General features: G+C 42.1%; 1 protein-coding gene across 1 annotated transcript in view; it reads right to left on the bottom strand.

The window, feature by feature from the left end:
• The window catches only part of slc35e1 (solute carrier family 35 member E1), a 70,213-nt gene that overhangs the window by 9,245 nt on the left and 38,816 nt on the right, over positions 1-22,152 (bottom strand). Inside the window, exons 2-4 of the mRNA XM_043720796.2 lie at positions 8,579-8,649; positions 6,588-6,725; positions 1,615-1,740 (exon numbers count right to left, since the gene is read on the bottom strand). Of these exons, the coding sequence (XP_043576731.1) occupies positions 1,615-1,740; positions 6,588-6,725; positions 8,579-8,649 (335 nt within the window). The remainder of the gene's footprint in view (positions 1-1,614; positions 1,741-6,587; positions 6,726-8,578; positions 8,650-22,152) is intronic.

The following is a 22,152-nucleotide window of genomic DNA, read 5'->3' as shown; positions in this document are numbered from 1 at the left end:
AGGTACAAAATATATTTATTGGGATGATATCCCAAACTACCACCTCCTGTTCAGAGGAAGAGTCACTGAACCCAAAAGGTTAACTTTGATTTCTCTCCATAGATGCCGCCAGACGTGCTGAGTTTTTCCATCAATTTTTGTTTTTGTTTCTGATTTAAAGTGTCCATAGTTCTTCCAGTTTTTACATCTCTAGTCAAGCTGTTCCAGCACAGTTGCAACACTCGCATCTGCCTAGCAATGCAGAAACTTTTCTTAGTAGATCCTGTCGATAAGCAGCATGCCAAACCCGACATAATCAATTGCGACCCTGTCAGACAACTCTCAATTATCAGCAAAGTAACGGAAGCAGCCGTGCATATCATCAACCCCCTCACCAATTCTCAGTTTAAGTTCTGCCAGGCCCATTCAGCTCCTGACCTCATTACAGTCTCAGTCCAAACCTGGGAAAGAGAGAACCAAATTTGAGGGGAAGTGACAGCGATTGCTCTTGACATCAATGCAGTATTTAACCAAGTGCAGTGGCATCAAGGGACTCTATCAAAACTGGATTCAATGCAAATCAGCAGGAAAATTCTTCATTGGTTGGAATCATATCTAACAATCGAAAGTGGTTGTTGTTGTTGGAAGCCAATCATCCGAGCCGCAAGACGTCACAGGAGTTCATCAGGGTAATATCCCTAGACCAAACATTTTCAATGCTTCAATGATCACATCTGTACGTAACCATTTAGGAAACACATTGCAACAACTCACCAAGGATCTTTAACATCTTCCAAACCTGCAACCTAGAAGAACAAAGGCAGCAGGTGTGTAGAAACACCAAGTCACATACCACCCTGACTTGTAACTAGAATCACCATTCATTAAGTGTTGCTGGATCAAAATACTGGAACTCTCTTCCTAACACCACTGGGGGTAGTCCACCTACAGCATATGGACTACAGTGATCAAAAAGACAGCTCACCAGCACCTTCTCAAGGAAAATTAGGAGTAAGCAATAAATGCTGGCATTACCAATACCACCCACATCGCATGAATGAATGAGTACGAACTGAAAAGTTGTACTAACTAGAAAGATTAAACAGACTTTTAAAACAGAGAATTGAGAGATGACCTGATAGAGGTTTTCAAGACTACAGGAGGTTTGATGGGATAGGAGGAGAGATGATGCTACCACTTGTGATCAAGGGTCATAAATAAAGGATAGTCACAAATAATCTACAAGAGAATTTTAAAAAAATTATTTTTACTGGCTAAGCAATGCAGAGGCTTGGACTAATTAACCACGCATGTAGGAAATTTAAGTTTTATCAGATAAATATGTAATAAAGTGTTATTATGGGCAATGGTAATCATGAAAAAAAAACTAAATTGTTGTTTAAAAAAACTCATCGTGTTCACTAACATCCTTTAAGGAAGGAAATCTGCCATCCTTACCCGGCCTGGCCTATATGTGACTCCAAACCCATAGCAAAATGGTTGACTCTTAATTGCCCTCTGAAATGGCCTAACAAGCCACTCAGTTTAAGGACTGGCAATAAATGCTGGCCTTGCCAGTGACACCCACATCCTGTGAATGAATAAAAAAAAGAATCAATATTGACGTTCACTCACTACTGAGCTGTTTACAAAAAATGCAGAGACATCAACAAGGACCCAAGTTGGAACCATAAAAACGACAGCGTAACATCCAAGGATATAGAGGAGTCGAAGGTGATGCATCCGTGTATCCCTCAGCACCTACAGACAGGGCAAAAACACAAAGACATGAGCAGCTTCTATAAAGCAGTGCTTAATATTGATAAGATCAGAGATCAATACATACATGTTTTGGTATGTTATGTATTGAAGCAATTTAGCACTCATCTAATATCGACAAAAAATATTCAGTAGGTCTGGTAGCACCTCCCCATAGTACTTCCAGTTTTTATTTCTGATTTCTAGCATCCACAGCACATTGTTCTTGTACCAGTTGTATTTTACTAGTTTATCCAAGGGCTTTTAATCAAACACTGAACCACTAGCGATAAGAGTTTTATGCTTAGCAAGATACCACAAGTGTCTTGTGGAGGATTGTTGGTTTAATTGACACAGGTGAAATATAGTAAATGATGTTCCCAAAAGGCTTCCACTGGCATCTGTAATTCTATTTATGATGCTGCTGACCACCACGATTTGGATGAGAAGGTAGGAAGCATGATTTGTAAGTTTGCGAATGACACCAAAATTGGTGGTATAGTGGACAGTAAAAAGTACAATGGGATCTTGATCAATTGGGCCAATGGGCCAAAGAATGTATAAAATAAGAAGAAAAGATAGAGTCAATGGCAGTTATCTTTTCCCTAGTTTGGGGGATTTCAAGACTGGGCACATTTTTAAGGGGAGAGGAGAGAGATTTAAAAAAGACATGAAAGGCAATCTATTTTTACACAGAAGGTGGTTCACACGTGGAATGAACTGTCTGAAGAAATGGTGGATGTGGGTACAGTTACAACATTTAGAAAACATTTGGATAGCGACATTTAATTGCAGTGAGGGCGGAGAGAACAAGGACTGGGGTTGCCGGGAAGGTAAGCAAACCGTTTAAAAAGCTGATATATTCGGGCAGCCTCCTCCTCTAACAAAAAAAAGGACTGTGGTGTGTTGATAAGATAAGGACTTTGGTAAGTTAAGGTAAGTTGGTTTAAAAAAAAAAGTCTTTTTCCTTTTTCATAACTTTAATCTCAATTTAAGATTAAAAATTGCACGAGATCTCAGATCCGTGTTATGCGCCTCTTGCTCAACGTGGGAACTCAGGGACACAGCTGGTGTCCCTGGCTTCTTCACCTGCAAGAATTGCGTCCAGTTGCAGCTCTTCTCAGATCGCATGATGGCTGTGGAGCTGCGGATGGACACACTTTGGACTGTACCTGATGCTGAGGGGGTCATGGATAGCACATTTAGTGAATTTGATTAGGATTGCTGAGGGAGAAAGGGAATGGGTGACCAAAAGTCAGAGAAGGAGCAGGAAGGCAGTGCAGGCATCCCCTGCAGTCATCTCACTCCAAAACAGGTATACAGCTTTGGATACTGTTGGGGGAGATGGCTCACTAGGGGAAGGCAGCAGTAGCCAGGTTCATGGCACTGTGGCTGGCTCTGCTGTACAGAAGGGCTGGAAAAAGTGGAAGGGCTATAGTCAGAGGAGATTCAATTGTAATGGGAGTAGGCAGGCGGTTCTGTGATCGAAAACAAGACTCCCAAATGGTACGTTGCCTCCCAGGTGCACAGGTCAGGGATGGCTTGGATCGACTAAAGAAAATTCTCAAGGGGGAGAGTGAATAGCCAGTTATCGTGGTGCATGTAGGCATCAAAGATATAAATAAAAAAGCGGGATGAGGTCCGACACGAAGAATTTAGGGAGTTAGGATCCAAGTTAAAAAGACCTCAGAGGTAGTAATCTCAGGATTGCTACCAGTGCCACGTGCGAGTCAGAGAAGGAATGATAGAATATTCAGGGTGAATGCGTGGCCCAAGAGATATGGGACTGGTTCTGGGGGAGGTGGGACTATTACAAATTAGATAGTCTACACCTGGGCCGGACTGGAACTAATGTTCTTGGGGATGCTTTTGCTAACGCTGCTGAGGAGGGTTTCAACTAATGTGACAGGGGGATGTGAACCAAATGAGGAGATTAGTGCACAGGAAGGAGGTAGTAATTAAAGCCTTTAAGGAGCTAGATAATGAAGTCAGCGTGACTAATGGGAAGAGTAGGCAGGAGGCAGTAGATGAACACAGAGGGACTAGTGGTCTGAAATGCATTCGTTTTAATGCAATAAGTATAGTAGGTAAGGCAGATGAACTTAGGGCTTGGATTAGTACCTGGGAGTATGATGTTATTGCTATTACTGAGACTTGGTTGAAGGAAGGGCATGATTGGCAACTAAGTGTCCCAGGATATCGATGCTTCAGGTGGGACAGAGAGGGAGGTAAAAGGGGTGGAGGAGTTGCATTACTGGTCAGAGAGGATATCACAGCTGTGCTGAAGGAGGGCACTACGGAAGACTTGAGCAGTGAGGCAACAATATGGGCAGAGCTCAGAAATAGGAAGGGTGCAGTAACAACTGTGCGGCACGGTGGCACAGTGGTTAGCACTGCTGCCTCACAGCGCCAGAGACCCGGGTTCAGTTCCCGCCTCGGGCGACTGACTGTGTGGAGTTTGCACATTCTCCCCGTGTCTGCGTGGGTTTCCTCCGGGTGCTCCGGTTTCCTCCCACAGTCCAAAAGATGTGCAGGTCAGGTGAATTGGCTATGCTAATTTGCCCTTGGTGTTAGGTAAGGGGTAAATGTAGGAGTATGGGTGGGTTACGCTTCGGCGGGGCGGTGTGGACTTGTTGGGCCGAAGGGCCTGTTTCCACACTGTAATGTAATGTAATGTAATCTAATCTAAACAGCGAACATGAGATTGAGGTACAAATATTTAGAGAGATCATAGAAAGATGTAGGAGCAACGTGGTGGTGATAGGAGATTTTAATTTTCCCAACATTGACTGGGATTTACTTAGTGTTAGAGGATTGGATGGAGCAGAATTTTCGAGGAGAAAGCGAGGACTGCAGATGCTGGCGATCAGAGCTGAAAATGTGTTGCTGGAAAAGCGCAGCAGGTCAGGCAGCATCCAAGGAACAGGAGAATCGATGTTTCGGGCATAAGCCCTTCTTCAGGAATGAGGAAAGTGTGCCCAGCAGGCTAAGATAAAAGGTAGGGAGGAGGGACTTGGGGGAGGGGCGTTGGAAATGCGATAGGTGGAAGGAGGTCAAGGTGAGGGTGATAGGCCGGAGTGGGGTGGGGGTGGAGAGGTCGGGAAGAAGATTGCAGGTTAGGAAGGTGGTGCTGAGTTCGAGGGATTTGACTGAGACAAGGTGGGGGGGGAGGGGAAATGAGGAAACTGGAGAAATCTGAATTCATCCCATGTGGTTGGAGGGTTCCTAGGCGGAAGATGAGGCGCTCTTCCTCCAACCGTCGTGTTGCGATGGTCTGGCGATGGAGGAGTCCAAGGACCTGCATGTCCTTGGTGGGGTGGGAGGGGGAGTTGAAGTGTTAATTTGAAGTGTTGAATTTGTAAGGAGCATCCAGGAGGGTTTTCTAGAGCAGTATGTAAATAGCCCAACTCGTGAAGGGGCCATTTGGAAGAAAATGGGCATATCAGCGATAGGCAACATTGTTTTGTGCAGAGAAGGTCATGTCTTACAAACCTAATAGAATTATTTGAAGAGGTGACAAAGTTGATTGGTGAGGGATGTAGATGTCATCTACATGTACTTTAGTAAGGCGTTTGATAAGATTCCCCATGGTAGGCTGATGAAGAAGGTGGAGTTGCATGGGGTGCAGGGTATTCTAGTTAACTGCATAGAGAACTGGCTGGGCAACAGGTGACAGTGGAAGGGAGCTTCTCAAAATGGAGACCTGTGACCAGTGGTGTCCCACAGGGATCCGCGCTGGGACCACTGTTGTTTGTGATATACATAATGATTTAGACGAAGGTGTAGGTTGCCTCATGAGCAAGTTTGCAGATGACACTAAGATTGGTGGAGTAGCAAATAGTGAAGATAACTGTCAGAGAATACAGCAGAATATAGATAGATTGGAGAGTTAGGCAGAGAAATGGCAGGTGGAGTTCAATCCGGACAAATGCGAGGTGATGCATTTTGGAAGATACAATTCCAGAGTGAACTATACAGTAATTGGAAACGTCCTGGGGAAAATTGACGTCCAGAGAGATCTGGGTGTTCAGGTCCATTGTACCCTGAAGGTGGCAATACAGGTCGATAGTGGTCAAGAAGGTATACGGCAATGCTTTCCTTCATCGGACGGGGTCTTGAGTACAAGAGTTGGCAGGTCATGTTACAATTGTACAAGACTTTGGTTCAGCCACATTTGGAATATTGCATACAGTTCTGGTCGTCACATTACCAAAAAGATGTGGATGCTTTGGAGAGGGTGCAGACGTGGTTCACCAGGATGTGGCCTGGTATGGCCACATTTGGAGTACTGCACACAGTTCTGGTCACCCAGCTATTGAAAGGATTATTAAATTGGAAAGGGTGCAGGAAAGATTTACAAGGATGTTACAGCGACTGGAGGTTTGAATTATAAGGCAAGACTGGATAAGCTGGAACTTCTTTCCTTGGAGCATAGGAGGTTGAGGGGTAACTTTGCAGAGGTTTATAAAATCATGAGGGGTATAGATAAAGTGAATAACAAAGGTCCTTTCCCAGGGTAGGGGAATTCAAAACTAGTGGGCAAATGGGTAGAAGGCAAAGATTTGAAAGGAAGCTAAGAGAAAACTTTTTCTACACAGAGGATGGTGTATATATGGACTAAACTGCCAGAAGTGGTGGTACAGGTCAGTACAGATACAACATTTATAAAGACATTTGGGCAAGTACATGAAAAGGAAAGGTTTAAAAGGATATGGGCAAAGCACATGTTTGGGATTAATTTAGTTAGGGAAATCTGGTCAGCATGGGCCTGTATTGTATGACTCTATAGTCAGATCATAATTGTCCAACAATTAAAAAGCTAAGATCAAACTCCAAAGCGAACTCTTTACCTTCTTCGAGAAGATGTTCTGAAGGGAGAAGCACAGAGTGGCAGCAAGTGCACTAATCAGTCCCCAAACATCAAAGGAAAGTTCAGTCACTGTAGCCAAGAAGACTCCAGATATTATGGGAATCAATGATATGTAGACCTGCCGAGAAAGAAATTCACTGGTTAAGACATGATCGAAAGCTCCAAATGGATACTGTACACATAATCCTAATGAAGGCTAGTGCTTATTCATCTTGAAATTGATCTCCATCGAGATTTGGATCAACTATTTTTTGTGATGACATTTGACACAAAAGCAATGATGCGAGAAGAATGTATTATTTCCTAAAAATATCTGTGGACTTTGTCACTAGATTGAACAACATTTGAAAAGAGTTTGCATCAATTGTGAAGTGACTAATTGTAATTTTCTCAAAGAAGAAATAATACTGGTCCACATGACTTGGTTGTTCTTGTCCTGGAAGCAGTACCAATAAGGAGCAAATCAGGAGAGCTGCAGCTGCAGAAGAGGTGTGAACACAGCAGGCACAGGAAGTATGTTACACACACAGTAAAACAGAACAGAAAGCCAAAGACAAGGCTAGGTAGAGATTATGAATTTAGTTTTGTCAGATGACCAGAATATTCAATAGGGATTACTAAAAAGGTCAAATGAAGGCATATTTGGGGAATCTGAGTAATTAAGACTGTCATGATCCCACTTAAGGTTCTGCAAGAGTGTGCCATTCAGGTGGCAACTGTCCCTGTGGACCTCAAACAAGACTGCTAGTGATCACGACTCAAAGGTCAGAAGACTTGTGAGTGATCCTTTGTTCCAGAGGCTGAATTAGAGAACTTTGGAACTGCATATGGTGTCACACCTGTGGACAGTGATGCAAGTAAGACTCATTTTTCATATGGAGCATTTAAAGTGAAATTTTCCAACTGAAATTGAAGTGAAAACATTTGAAGAAATTAGTCTGTTAATTTTAAAATCAGCATGAGCATAAATTATAAAAATGAAGTTGTGTCCCAATTCTGGGAGCTGTTTGGTAGCTTTTTTTGTTAATTCTAGGCAGATTATAATACTTGAATTAACTCAAATACTGAAGCAGAATGGACTCAAAGCATCTTAGAAAACATACTTACAATTTTCTGTTCTACAACAAAATCCAAAGCACTGTTCCTTATTTTGCATGCTACCTCTTTTCATAAATAAACATTCTTCATTAATAGGCATTTGGACAGGTATATGAATAGGAAGAGTTTGGAGGGATATGGGCCGGGTGCTGGCAGGTGGGACTAGATTGGGTTGGGATAGCTGGTCGGCATGGACAGGTTGGACCAAAGGGTCTGTTTCCATGCTGTACATCTCTATGACTCTATGTGGACTCCAGTCCCTAAATGACCCAAGTTAAACTGATTATCAAAATGACTTTGTCATGATTGTTTATTGCGAATGAGATGATGTATTTCTTCACCACCTTTCATTTATTTAAGCAGTGACCATTTCTCACAGGTACTCATAGCAAAGTCACTATAATCTGGGATTTGAAAAATATTTATTTGTGAAGGCTTTGGGCATCTCTACATTGCCAACAAAAGATAGAACCACTGGCTTTTCTCTTGGGCTCCTCCTCCAAAGACATTCTGGGACATTTTAAGGATATTCCTTTAACATAAGTGTTAGTCAGTGATACTGGTAGAAAGCTCAATTTCTCTGAGCAGCACAGATCTTTGAAAACAAGGAAAACACCTTGCGTGCAAATTCCTACACAACTATTATAAAAAGAATATTTTTTAAAATTACATTGCCCTCATCTAGGTTAAGAACTTTTATTTAGCATGCATTTTACAATTAAAAGCAAGGGAGCAGATTTATTCATCCCAACTCAGAACCATTAGTTTTCCTTGGATGATAATGGAAGGCATTTGGAGTGAGTTGGAAAAATAAATTGCTATAATGTAGTTTACAAACCCTTCTTAGTTCCTCAGGATCTCAGACCCACTTACCTTCAGAGTTTGCTTTTCTTTCATGATGAGACGGGACAGAAGAACCACCCAAATGGGCATAGTGGCCTTGACTAAGGAGAGAAACAAAGTGAGGGGAGGGGAGTTAGAATCAACTCAATTCCACCTTGCCAATCACCTGACTTTTAGAGGTTTTCATTAGGACAATTTTTGCCATCATCACCGTGCAATAGTTCTTCAAAATATCTATCCTGTGTGCATCTCATGCTAGTCTTTCAAGTCGGCCCCTCAAATATATATCAGAGTCAACCACACATTTCACAATGACTGAAGTGTCCTGGCTTTTCTTGCAGGGAGAAATTGCATATCCGAATGAAACAAAAAGATAATGAGAGACTGAAATAACAAGAAACACATATTCCAATGGCAACACATGAAATCACTGTGACAGGGACTGAAAGTAAAGGCTGAGTTACGGCTCAGTGATGTAACCCCTCACCCTGAGTCAGGAGGTTCAAAACTCATATGGCACTCTGAAAACTTCACAAAATTCAAACAGATTATGGCTGATGGAATGCAGTGCCTGACAGATCCAAAGTAACAATTTCACCACACTCTGTAGATAGGTTTGTGCTATGACCAAACTTCCTCCATTGAAGTTGTTGCTCAATTTACTAGCCAGCTGGGAGAAGGGAGACGGAATAAGCTCTCACATTGCATTGCTTAAGAACTTGATAGTGAAGTGAATATGGGTAATCTTAATCTTGTTCCTCAAATAGGCAATGCTGGAGACAAAGGAGTTCAGGCAGCACCTGCCTTGTGTTCTGACAGCAGAGTTTACCTGACATGGTTTTATTAAGGAAAGGTTGGGACTGAGCAACTTGATTTAACTTTTTTGAGGAAGTACCAAAGTGGGTTGATGAGGGCACTGTATTGGAAGCAGTCTACATGGATTGTCACAACTGTAAGGCTTTTGATCAAAGTCCTCACATGACACACTGGTCATAAAAGTAAAAGCCCATGTGATTCAATGGAAAGTGAAAAGCTGGACCCAAATTTGACTCTCTGGCAGTTGGTGTGTTGGAGAGAGTGGAAGGATGTTTCTAGCAGGACTCAGTTCCAGGTCCCCTGTGTTTTTTGTGTTATACATCAAGGGAAGATCTGTTCCCGTTTGTAGAGTTCAACAATGGTGCAGGAGATTTAAAAGAACTGCAGAAAGATTACAGGGAAATTGAATAAATATTTTTCATTCAGAGAGTGGTGGTGATGGGGGGGCAGGAACTCGACACCTGAACAGGTACTTACCTTAGGCATATCCAAATTTATAAGGTAAACACTCAAAACATAGTAACCCGCAATGTTATGAACTAAAAGCTGGAAAATGGAAATAGGTTGGATAGCGTTTTATGATTAATACAGCCACAAGAGGCCAAACGGTCTCCTGTTTGTAGAGTTCTAGGATTCTGTACTGAATACACTCAGTATTTTCTTTTTGCTTCAGATTTCCAGCAACTACAGCATTTTAATTTTTAATCCTGGTCTTATTAAGCACAGGTCCAAAGGAGCCCAAAATCTCAAATGGAGAAATCATCTTATCCCATATGAATTATCACGCACTTCACAAATGAGTGTCCACACCTCAGCTTTACAATGTAGATCGTACAAGGTTTTGAAATAAATGCAGCAAACAGCAAGTCAGAAGTTGGAACAAAGCTCTCTTTATGATCAGATCATTCTTGAAATGCCATGCACATGATATTCTGACTGGACATCTACTGAACACACTTTAAGGTGAATAAATAGATAATGAAGTGTATTATTCAATAACTTGTCATTCACATTGGCTCTGCATAAAGTGATGAGAATAACAGATCCTCAATAAAACACATCAAAACACTAAACAGGGCAATTTACTGATCAATCTCAAATCTTTTATGTAATAGATATTAGTAGATATACAAATACAGTGAAAATGAAAAGAGTGATAAAAATGAGAAAAAAACATATTCATAAATTGAAGAGTTGCTTGGAATTACTTAGACATCAGAGAATATTTTAATTTCTTGGCAGTTATAAGGTTCTTGATTTGCTTACTTTAATAAAAAGCTAAACACTTTCAAGGAGGAACAAGATCTTTAAACCATCTCGTTAAAACGGTCACAGTGGAAACATGGGAAATATAGTTGAGTATTAAGACTCAAAATCATTGCTGTAGCAGATACACTAATATCTCTCACTGGCACAGCAATTAAGTCTACAGAGCATCAACTATTCCCCTACGTCTCAAGGCTTTCACTCTGGGGCTAGTGAAAGCAGGGGAACTTTCTAACCACCTTAAATTTCTTCACGGTAAACACATAGGAGAAATATTCTCTCTCTAGTTATTCTTTTTTCTTTAAAGAACCTCTTTGGATTCACCCTAATATTCTCAGCCAAGGCTATCTCATGCCCACTTTTGCCCTCCTGATTTCCTTCTTAAGTAAACTCTTGTATTCCCTGAGTACCTGTAGGGATTCCCTTGATCCAACTGCCTGTACCTCAGCCATACCTCCTTTTGTTGTCTCTCTGTTTACCATCGAGAAATACAAGACGACTTGGGAACTTGGGGAAGTTAGTGCTGATATTTTGGGGTCAGTCCATATTAACGTAGAGATGGTGTTAGACATATTAGAATGTATGAAGGTGGATAAATCTCCTGGTCCTGACCAGATATACCCAAGAACACTGCAAAAGACTAGAGAAGAAATTGCGGGGCCCTAGCTGATATATTTGCATCAGCGTTAACTATGGGTGAGGTCCTGGAAGACGAGAGGGTAGTGAATGTTGCGCCTTATTCAAGAATGGCTACAAAGAAAAACCTGGGAACTATAGACCAGTAAGCCTAACGCTTAGACTTTGGGTAAGTTACTTGAGAAGATTCTAAGATATGCATGCATTTGGAAAGACAGGGTTTGATTAGGAATAGTCAGCATCGCTTTGTGCATGGAGATCATGCCTCACAAATTTGTTAGAGTTCTTTGACGAAGTGACAAGGAGGTTTGACATGGGCAGAGTGGTAAACTTGGTCTATATTGATTTCAGTAAAGCCTTCGGTAAGGTTCTCATGGTAGGCTGCTTTGGAAAGTTAGATCACATGGAATCCAGGAGGAGCTGGCAAATTGGATACACAGTTGGCTCGATGGTAGGAAGCAGATGGTAATGGTAGAAGGATGCTTGTTGGACTGGAGGCCTGTGACTAGTGGTGTGCCTCAGGGGTCAGTTCTGGGCCCACTGCTGCTTGTTAACTATATCAATGATTTGGATGAGAATGTACAAAGCATGATTTGATTAGATTACCTACAGTGTGGAAACAGGCCCTTCGGCCCAACAAGTCCACACCGACCTGCTGAAGCGCAACTCACCCAGACCCATTCCCCTACACCTAACACTACGGGCAATTTAGCATGGCCAATTCACCTAACCTGCACATTTTTGGACTGTGGGAGGAAACTAGAGTAAGTTTGTAGTAAGTTTACAGATGACACGAAAATAGGTGATATCCTGGATACTGAGGAAGGTTATCAGAAATTGCAGCAGGACCTTGATCAGCTGGGGAAGAGGGCCAAGAAATAGCAAATGGAGTTTAATATGGATAGGTGTGAGGTCTTGCATTTTGGAAAGTCACATCAAGGTAGGAGCTTCATGGTGAATGGTAGGGCCTTAAGAAGTGCAATGGAACAGAGGGGCCTTGGAGTTCAGGTGCATGGTTCTCTGAAAGTGGAGACATAGGTAGCCAGGGCAGTAAAGGTGAATTTTGGATCTCTGGCCTTCATCAGTCAGGGCATCGAATATAGATGTTGGGAAGTTATGTTGCAGTTGGACAGGACATTGGTCAGGCCACACTTGGAGTATTGCGTTCCATTTTGGTCACCTTGCTTTTAAGAAGGATGTTATTAAACTGGAAAGAATGCAGAAGAAATTTACAAGAATGTTGTCAGGAATCAACGGTCTGAGTTATAGGGAGAGGTTGGACACATTAGGATGTTTTTCTTAAGTGCGTAGAAGACTGAGGAGGGACTTATAGGGTGAATGCACTTAGTCTTTTTCCCAGGGTTGGGGAATCAAGGACAAGAGGTCATCAGTTTAAGATTAGGGGGGAAAGAATAAAAGAGAGTCTGAGGGGCAACCTTTTTTTTTTAAACAGAGGGTGGTATACATATGGAGTGAGCTGCCAGCAGAAGTGGTTGAGGCAGGTACATTAACATTTAAAAGGCATTTGGACAAATATATGGATAGGAAGGATTTAAAAGGACTTGGGCCAAGTGCATGGAAATGGGGTTAGCATGGATGGACATTTGGGTCAGCATGGACCAGTTTGGGCTGAAGGGCCTGTCTCCATACTGTAGAACTCTGACTCTAATTCCAAGGCTTCAACAAAAGCACTTCAACTTAGAAACTAATAAGGGAAGATTCCTTCTTTCAAATGGTTAAGCAATAATTAAATATGTAAATGCTGGCTTTGTCAGTGATAAAAGAATAAAAAGAAAAGGGGAATTGAATCCTGCACTGGTATGGATGGGCAGATATAGTCTGATGAAGGAGCTGGAGGGTGGGGGTCCTGAACTCCCCTGTACTTGCATCATTCTAGTTCCAAACCTTCTGAACATCAATACAAACAGCCAATACAAACTTAAGTGGAGAGATTGAGGCTTGAAAGCAAGACTCTTTTTTTTTTAAATTTGGAGCCTTGAGACATTTTGGAATGCACAAATAGAGTTCATAATTAAAATGACTAAGACCATGGGCTTAATAGGTTGGATGCAAAGAAGGTGTTTCCCCTTGCTGAAGAGTCTATAATTTATAGTAGAGTTTAAGAATAAGAGGTCTCTCACTTGGGATGGGGACAAGGAGGAATTTTTGTTCTAAGTGGCACTGGCATATAATGTGCATCAGAGAGGAATTTTCTCCTCCAGTACACAATGGAAGAAGAGTCATTGAAGATATTCATGGCTTAGTTTGGCATTGCTTCTTGCCGTCTCTGACAGCGTTATGAAAGTCATACCTGAATTTCCTGCACAGGTCAGGGTTGCACTAAGGTAGGCAGAGTTGTGGATAGTGCCGAAGGATGTTGTGGGTTACAGAGGGACATAGATAAGATGCAGAGCTGGGCTGTGAAGTGGCAAATGGAGTTTAATGCAGAAAAGTGTGAGGTGATTCACTTCAGAAGTAGTAACAGGAATGCAGAGTACTGGGCTAATGGTAAAACTCTTGGCAGTGTAGATGAACAGAGAGATCTCGGTGTCCAGATGCATAAACCCCTGAAAGTTGCCACCTAGGTTGATAGGGTTGTTAAGAAGGCATATGGTGTGTTGGTGTTAATTGGTAGGGGAATTGAGTTTTGGAGCCACAAGGTCATGCTTCAGCTCTACAACACTAGTAAGGCTGCACCTGGAGTATTGCGTACATTCCTGTCACCACATTATAGGAAGGATGTGGAAGCTTTGGAAAGGGTTCAGAGGAGATTTACTTGGAAGTTGCCTGGTATGGAAGGAATATCTTATGAGGAAAGGCTGAGGAAACTGAGGCTGTTTTCGTTGGAGAGAAGAAGGTTGAGAGGTGACTTCATCCAGATGTATAAGATAATCAGAATGGTTAGATAGGGTGGACAATGAAAGCCTTTTTCCTTGGATGGTGAAGGCTAACACGAGGGGACGTAGCTTTAAATTGAGGGGTGATAGATTTAGGACAGATATCAGGGATAGTTTCTTTACTCAGAGTAACAGGGGCCTGGAACAGCCTGCCTGCAACAGTAGTAGACTTACTGACATTAAGGGCACTTAAATAGGCATTGGACATATAGATAATAATGGAATGGTGTAGGTTAGATGAGCATCAGATTAATTTCACAGGACAGCGCAACATCGAGGGCCGAAGGACCTGTACTGCACTGTAATGTTCTATATTCTATGTGAAAGGGCACATTGTAATTGGGACATAAGGAATTTGCAAAGGGATATACAAAAGCAAAATATTGCTGATGCTGAAAATTTAAAATGAAAACAAAATACTGGAGAAACCCAGCAAGTCTGATAGCATCTGTGAAAACAGAAACAGAACTAACATTTCAAGTCCAGTATGACACTTTTTCAGAGTGTATTCAAATACTAGTGCTCAAAGAACCATTCAGCAGGGTCTTAACAGATTGATTAGGATCTCTACCTAAAACAAGAGTGGGAATTAGTATATTTTAAGAAATATAGAGATGTTGAGGTTTCCTAAAGCATTGGTTTTGAGGAGAATTATAGCAAAAGTGATGGAAAAGTGATTTTTTAAAAAAAATGCAAGACACAGATTATTCAAAGAAATAAATCAGATTAAGGCTCAAATTTTATATCACAAATATTCAAAGGATTAATGAATAGTTTGGAAGTACAACTCAAGTCATCAGTTTACAATCCACAAATCAAGGAGCATTAGAATACTGGCACCAAACTCTGAAGATCATGATTACAGCATATTGTCGAGAATGTTCTAATAGTTGGCATAACAAATCTGCTTGACACTGCTTGCCATGAGGGATGCAACTAAGGAGTTGATTTATTAAATCCTATTGGTCCAAATCTGTTAAGCATTTCCTGTTGTCTATAAACTATCACAGAACATGCTCAGCAAGCAAACAAGTGACAGCTATGTGGTAAAACTAAAAGCTATTGACTTTTTCGGACAGCAGCTGAATATTTCAGGTAAAGGGCTAGTACAAATACAGGCTGTAACACTAGCTGCATACAGCCAGTTCTGCTATAACACGTGTTTCTTCATCATGAATTGCCTTTAATGCAATTGAAGAATTTAGACCCTCATTTATAGAATGCAAACATTCCTTACCTGTGCTGGCTATAACACGATTTTGACCTCATGAGCTTCAATAGTGCGGCTATTGTGCAATTTCCTTAAAACTCGAGATCACACGGAATGCGACTATCGCTTTATATTAGTACCAACTGAACAAGTCCTTTACATGAATTGGGGACACTGTTTCTAAAGTGCGAACTTTTAAAACATGTGTTGGCTGGAATGCAATTACATCACCAACACTTTAAGCACTGTTTCTAAAGTGTGATTTTTCTATAAGACAGGGTTTCACAAGAAGACAACCATTGCATTATAGAAGGACTATCTGTACTATGTACCTGGTGTCCATTCACATCACAGCTCCAAATGGGAAAAAAAAGAAAAGAAAGAAAGACAACTTGACAGATTACCTCCTACTAAGATTAGGCTCACAAATCGTGATTTAGAATAGTCCCTTAAAAATGTGTTGCTGGAAAAGCGCAGCAGGTCAGGCAGCATCAAAGGAACAGGAGAATCGAGGTTTCGGGCATAAGCCCTTCTAGTCCCTGGCCTGTTTCAGATTGGAAATTACCACACCACTTGAATTCACTGAAATATGCAAGTGAGCAATCTTTCAAAGGTTGTGGACATTTCGTTACCTCCTCTTTCCTTCATTCTTTTTGGGTAATCTCCTTTACTGCACCTGCTGGAATGGCTGCATTCAATTTAAAGAGACTATCTGCTCTCCAGATGATTGAATTTTCACAAAGCAGGTCAAATCTGTTAGTAGAGGTAATATAATAAATGTGAATGGCTCAGTAAACAACAAAATCAATTCAGACTGTTTTCACTGTTCATCTTTCACACTAACAATTTTTTCATCACCATCTTCTTCTGATTTTCACACTTTCTCTCAGAGGTCTTTTCTCCATCTCTAGCGTTTTCTCACTCCACTTTCTATGTTTTGCCTATTTCTATGCTTCCAGCTCTATATCTTTCACAGCACCTCCTGATCCCAGCTCAAATATAAACCGACAACTACACCTGTAAAATATTTTTCTTATGCAAATAGAAAAAATGAGAATCCAAAGAGTTTTTACATTAAGGACAAAAGGGTAATTAGGGAGAGAATAGGGCCCCTCAAAGATCAGCAAGGTGGCCTTTGTGTGGAGCCGCAGAAAATGGGGGAAGATACTAAATGATTATTTTGCATCAGTATTTACTGTGGAAAAGGATATGGAAGATATGGACTGTAGGGAAATAGATGGTGACATCTTGCAAAATGTGCAGAATACAGAGGAGGAAGCGTTGAATGCCTTGGAATGGGTAAAGGTGAATAAATCCCCAGGACCTGATCAGGTGCACCCTAGAACTTTGTGTGAAACTAGAGAAGTGATTGCTGGGCCTCTTGCTGAGATATTTGTATCATCGATAGTCACAGGTGAGGAGCCGGAAGACTGGAGGTTGGCTAACGTGGTGCCACTGTTTAAGAAGGGTGGTAAGGACAAGTCAGGGAACTACAGACCAGTGAGCCTGACGTCAGTGGTGGGCAAGTTGTTGGAGAGAATTCTGAGGGACAGGATGTACATGTTTAAAAAGGCAAGGACTAATTAGGAATAGTCAACATGGTTTTAGAACATAGAACAGTACAGCACAGAACAGGCCCTTCAGCCCACAATGTTGTGCCGACTACTGATCCTCATGTATGCACCCTCAAATTTCTGTGACCATATGCATGTCCAGTAGTCTCTTAAATGTCCCCAATGACCTCGCTTCCACAACTGCTGCTGGCAACGCATTCCATGCTCTCACAACTCTCTGTGTAAAGAACCCACCTCTGACATCCCCTCTATACTTTCCTCCAACCAGCTTAAAACTATGATCCCTCGTGTTAGTCATTTCTGTTCTGGAAATAGTCTCTGGCTATCGACTCTATCTATGCCTCTCATTATCTTGTATACCTCAATTCGGTCCCCTCTCCTCCTCCTTTTCTCCAATGAAAAAAGTCCGAGCTCAGTCAACCTCTCTTCATAAGATAAGCCCTCCAGTCCAGGCAGCATCCTGGTAAACCTCCTCTGAACCCTCTCCAAAGCATCCACATCTTTCCTATAATAGGGCGACCAGAACTGGATGCAGTATTCCAAGTGCGTTTTTTTTTAGATTAGATTACTTACAGTGTGGAAACAGGCCCTTCAGCCCAACAAGTCCACACCGCCCCGCCGAAGCGCAACCCACCCATACCCCTACATTTACCCCTTACCTAACACTACGGGCAAATTAGCATGGCCAATTCACCTAAACTGCACATCTTTGGACTGTGGGAGGAAACCGGAGCACCCGGAGGAAACCCACGCAGACACAGGGAGAATGTGCAAACTCCACACAGTCAGTCGCCTGAGGCAGGAATTGAACCCGGGTCTCTAGCGCTGTGAGGCAGCAGTGCTAACCACTGTGCCACCGTGCCGCGCGGTCTAACCAAAGTTTTATAGAGCTGCAACAAGATCTCACGACTCTTAAACTCAACCTCCCTGTTAATGAAAGTCAAAACACCATATGCTTTCTTAACAACCCTATCCACTTGGGTGGCCATTTTAAGGGATCTATGTACCTGCTCACCAAGATCCCTCTGTTCCTCCACGTTGCCAAGAATCCTATCCTTAATCCTGTATTCAGCTTTCAAATTCGACCTTCCAAAATGCATCACCTCGCATTTATCCAGGTTGAACTCCATCTGCCACCTCTCAGCCCATCTCTGCATCCTGTCAATATCCCGCTGCAGCCTACAACAGCCCTCTATACTGTCAACGACACCTCCAACCTTTGTGTCGTCTGCAAACTTGCTGACCGATCCTTCAATCCCCTCATTCAAGTCATTAATAAAAATTACAAACAGTAGAGGCCCAAGGACAGAGCCCTGTGGAACACCACTCACCACAGACTTCCTTCTACTACCGCTCGCTGTCTTCTGTTGGCCAGCCAATTCTGTATCCAGACAGCTAAGTTCCCCTGTATCCCATTCCTCCTGACCTTCTGAATGAGCCTACCATGGGGAACCTATCAAATGCCTTACGGAAGTCCATGTACACCACACCCACAGCTCGACCCTCATTAACTATTCTAGTCACATCCTCAAAGAACTCAGTAAGGTTTGTGAGGCATGACCTGCCCTTCACAAAGCCGTGTTGACTGCATTTAATCAAGCCATGCTCTTCCAGATGGTCATAAATCCTATTCCTCAGAATCCTTTCTAACACCTTGCAGACAGACGTGAGACTTTTGTGCGTGGGATATCATGTCTCACAAACTTGATTGAGTTTTTTGAGGAAGTAACAAAGAGGATTGATGAGGCCAGAGCAGTAGATGTGATCTATATGGACTTCAGTAAGGCGTTCGACAAGCTTCCCCATGGGAGACTGATTAGCAAGGTTAGATCTCATGGAATACAGGGAGAACTAGCCATTTGGATATAGAACTGGCTCAAAGGTAGAAGACAGAGGGTGGTGGTGGAGGGTTGTTTTTCAGACTGGAGGCCTGTGACCAGTGGAGTGCCACAAGGATCGGTGCTGGGCCCTCTACTTTTCGTCATTTATAATTTGGATGCGAGCATAAGAGGTACAGTTAGTAAGTTTGCAGATGACACCAAAATTGGAAGTGTAGTGGACAGCGAAGAGGGCTACCTCAGATTACAACAGGATCTGGACCAGATGGGCCAATGGGCTGAGGATCTTAGCAGGACTTATACACTTAATGGTAAGGTCCTGGGGAGTGTTGCTGAACAAAGAGACCTTGGAGTGCAGGATCATAGCTCCTTGAAAGTGGAGTCACAGGTAGATAGGATAGTGAAGAAGGCGTTTGGTATGCTTTCCTTTATTGGTCAGAGCATCGAGTACAGGAGTTGGGAGGTCATGTTGAGGCTGTACAGGACATTGGTTAGGCCACTGTTGGAATATTGCGTGCAATTCCGGTCTCCTTCCTATCAGAAAGATGTTGTGAAACTTGAAAGGGCTCAGAAAAGATTTACAAGGATGTTGCAGGGTTGGAGGATTTGAGCTACAGGGAAAGGCTGGACAGGCTGGGGCTGTTTTCCCTGGTGCATCGGATGCTGAGGGTAAACCTTATAGAGGTTTACAAAATTATGAGAGACATGGATAGGGTAAATAGGCAAAGCCTTTTCCTTAGGGTCGGGGAGTCCAAAACTAGAGGGCATAGGTTTAGGTTGAGAGGGGAAAGATATAAAAGAGACCTAACTGCACTGCGGTGACAGCCTCAATTTGTGTACCCAAGTTCCATCAGTGGAGACTTAATCGGGAACCTTGACACTAAAAGGCAGGAATTCTACCAGAGGATTCCAGTCTTTGAACAAGCTAATGGGAGTGATAACGTTCATCTTAAAAAAGGACTTAATTAACATTGTTATTATTAAGGTGGTTGTGGCACTGTGGTAATATTCCTGAATTAGTAATCCATAGGCCCAGGCCTATTCATGTTCTGGGGACATGAATTCAATATAAATCTGGAATTAAATGCTAGTACAATGGTGACCACATAACCACTGTTGATCATAAAAACCAATTAGATTCACTAATGTCCTTTAGAGAACGAAAACATCTGTCTTCCACTAGAAATGGTCTCGCAGTCACTCAAGTCATAGGCAATAGGGATAGGCAACAAATTCTGGTCTTGTCAACCCCAAGTATGAATAAAGAGAAAAGTCAGAATGTCAAACTATTTTGCAGAAACATGACAGTCAAGAGTCATAGAGCTGTACAGCATGGAAACAGCCTTCGAACCAACTTGTCCAAGCTGACTAGATATCCTAAATTAATCTAGTCTTACTTGCCAGCACTTGGCACATACCCCTCTAAATCCTTCCTATTGATATACCTATCCACATGCTTTTTAAATGTTGTAACCACACCAGCCTCCACCATTTCCTCTAGCAGCTCATTCCATACACACACCACCCTCTACGTGAAAAAGATATTCCTTAGGTCCCTTCCCCCCCCCCCCCCCCCTCACCTTAAACCTATTCCCTCTAGGTTTGGACTCACCCACTCTGGGGAAAAGACCTTGGCTACTCACCCTATCCATGCCCGTCATGATTTTATTAACCTCTAATGTCATCCCTCAGGGTCCAGGAAAAACAGCCCAACCTATTCAGCCTCTCCCCATAGCTCAAATCATCCAACTCTTGTAAATCTTTTCAGAACCCTTTCATGCTTCACTTTATCCTTCCTCAGGGAGGCCAGAATTGCATGCAGTATTTCAAAAGTAGCCTAACCAATGTCCTATACAGACACAACATGACCTCCTAATTCCTTTACTCAATGCACTAACCAGTAAATACCAAACACCTTTTTCGCTATCCTGTCTACCTGGGACTCTACTTTCAAGGATCTATGAACCTGCACTCCAAGGTCTCTTTATTCAGCAACACTCCCCAGAATCTTACATTAAGTATATATGTCCTGCCCTGATTTGCCTTTCCAAAATGCAACACCTCATTTATCTAAATTAAACTCCATCTGCCAATCCTTGGTCCATTGGCCCATCTGATCAAGATCCAGTTGTACTCTGAGGTAACCTACTTCACTGTCCACTGCACCTCCAATTTTGGTGTTACCTGCAAACTTACTAACTATACCTCCTATGTTCAAATCCAAATCATTTATATAAATGACGAAATGCAGTGGACCCAATCCTTGTGGTACGCCACTAGTCACAGGCTTCCAGCCTGAAAAGCAACCCTCCACCACCACCACTCTCTGTCATCAGCCTTCAAGCCAGTTCTGTATCCGAATGGCTAGTCACCCCTGTATTCCATGTGGTCTAACCAGAATACCTTGTCGAACGCCTTCCTGAATGCCATATAGATCACATCCACCACTCTGTCCTCATCAATCCCCTTTGTTACTTCTTCAAACATCCAATTTAGTGACACCATTTCCCACACACAAAACTGAAGGAAACTTTACTTTGTGGGTGTTATTGGAGAATGCCAATAGAAAAGCTGCAACATGCACACAGTACATTAAAGAAAAGGTTATCATTTCAATGTTGGAGAGCTGAAACTCAGCCAAAGGAACTTTACATCCTGTTTGTTACCAAAAATGGAAGCACATTGGAAGCAACTTAATAATGTGCGTAAATAATTACTTAAAGGGTAGAAGTCAGGGCAGGGAAAGTGGATACATATTCAAATTGAGAGAATGTGTCCAGAAATGGCTCAAAGGAATCGGCCAAGACTGTTCACAATGTTCAGAAAAATTTAGATGAAGCAACGAAGAACCACACATCAAGTGTGTTGATATTCCTTACACATCTAAGATTAGTTAAGATTGCAGATTATCTCCAATTTCTTGTGCTCTAAATTTTGCTCCCTTAGATTCTAGCCAAGCAGACAAATGCAACGTGGTAAGTAATGCAGTTGGAAGCAAAAGTTACAGTGACATTGATTAGCTAAGTGATAGGGCAAAACAATAGTAGAGTTTCATACAGGGAAGTGAGATGTTATCCACTTTGGATAAAGATAGACGTGTCAGAATATTTTGTTATTTTAAAAAAAAAATCAAGTTATATAATGGTGAGCAAAGACATTTTGACAGGAATTGAGGAGCCATTTCTGCCAGCCAGAGTGTGACAGGTGTCTGCATCTCCAAGCTCCTATTTAAAAAGCGTTTGCATATGCACTTTAGACACCGATGCTTATAAGCCAATAATCAAGAGCTCGAAAATGGGTTAGCCTGGATGGCATTTTCCCACTGATAAAAATAATGGGAGGAAAAGACTCTGTCATATAAACATAT

The sequence above is a fragment of the Chiloscyllium plagiosum genome, unplaced genomic scaffold (genome assembly GCF_037043375.1).
Source record: "Chiloscyllium plagiosum isolate Xiang-an unplaced genomic scaffold, Cpla_swu_hap1 HiC_scaffold_28, whole genome shotgun sequence".
Taxonomy (NCBI): Eukaryota; Metazoa; Chordata; class Chondrichthyes; order Orectolobiformes; family Hemiscylliidae; genus Chiloscyllium; species Chiloscyllium plagiosum.
This window is presented reverse-complemented; position numbering and strand designations above follow the sequence as displayed.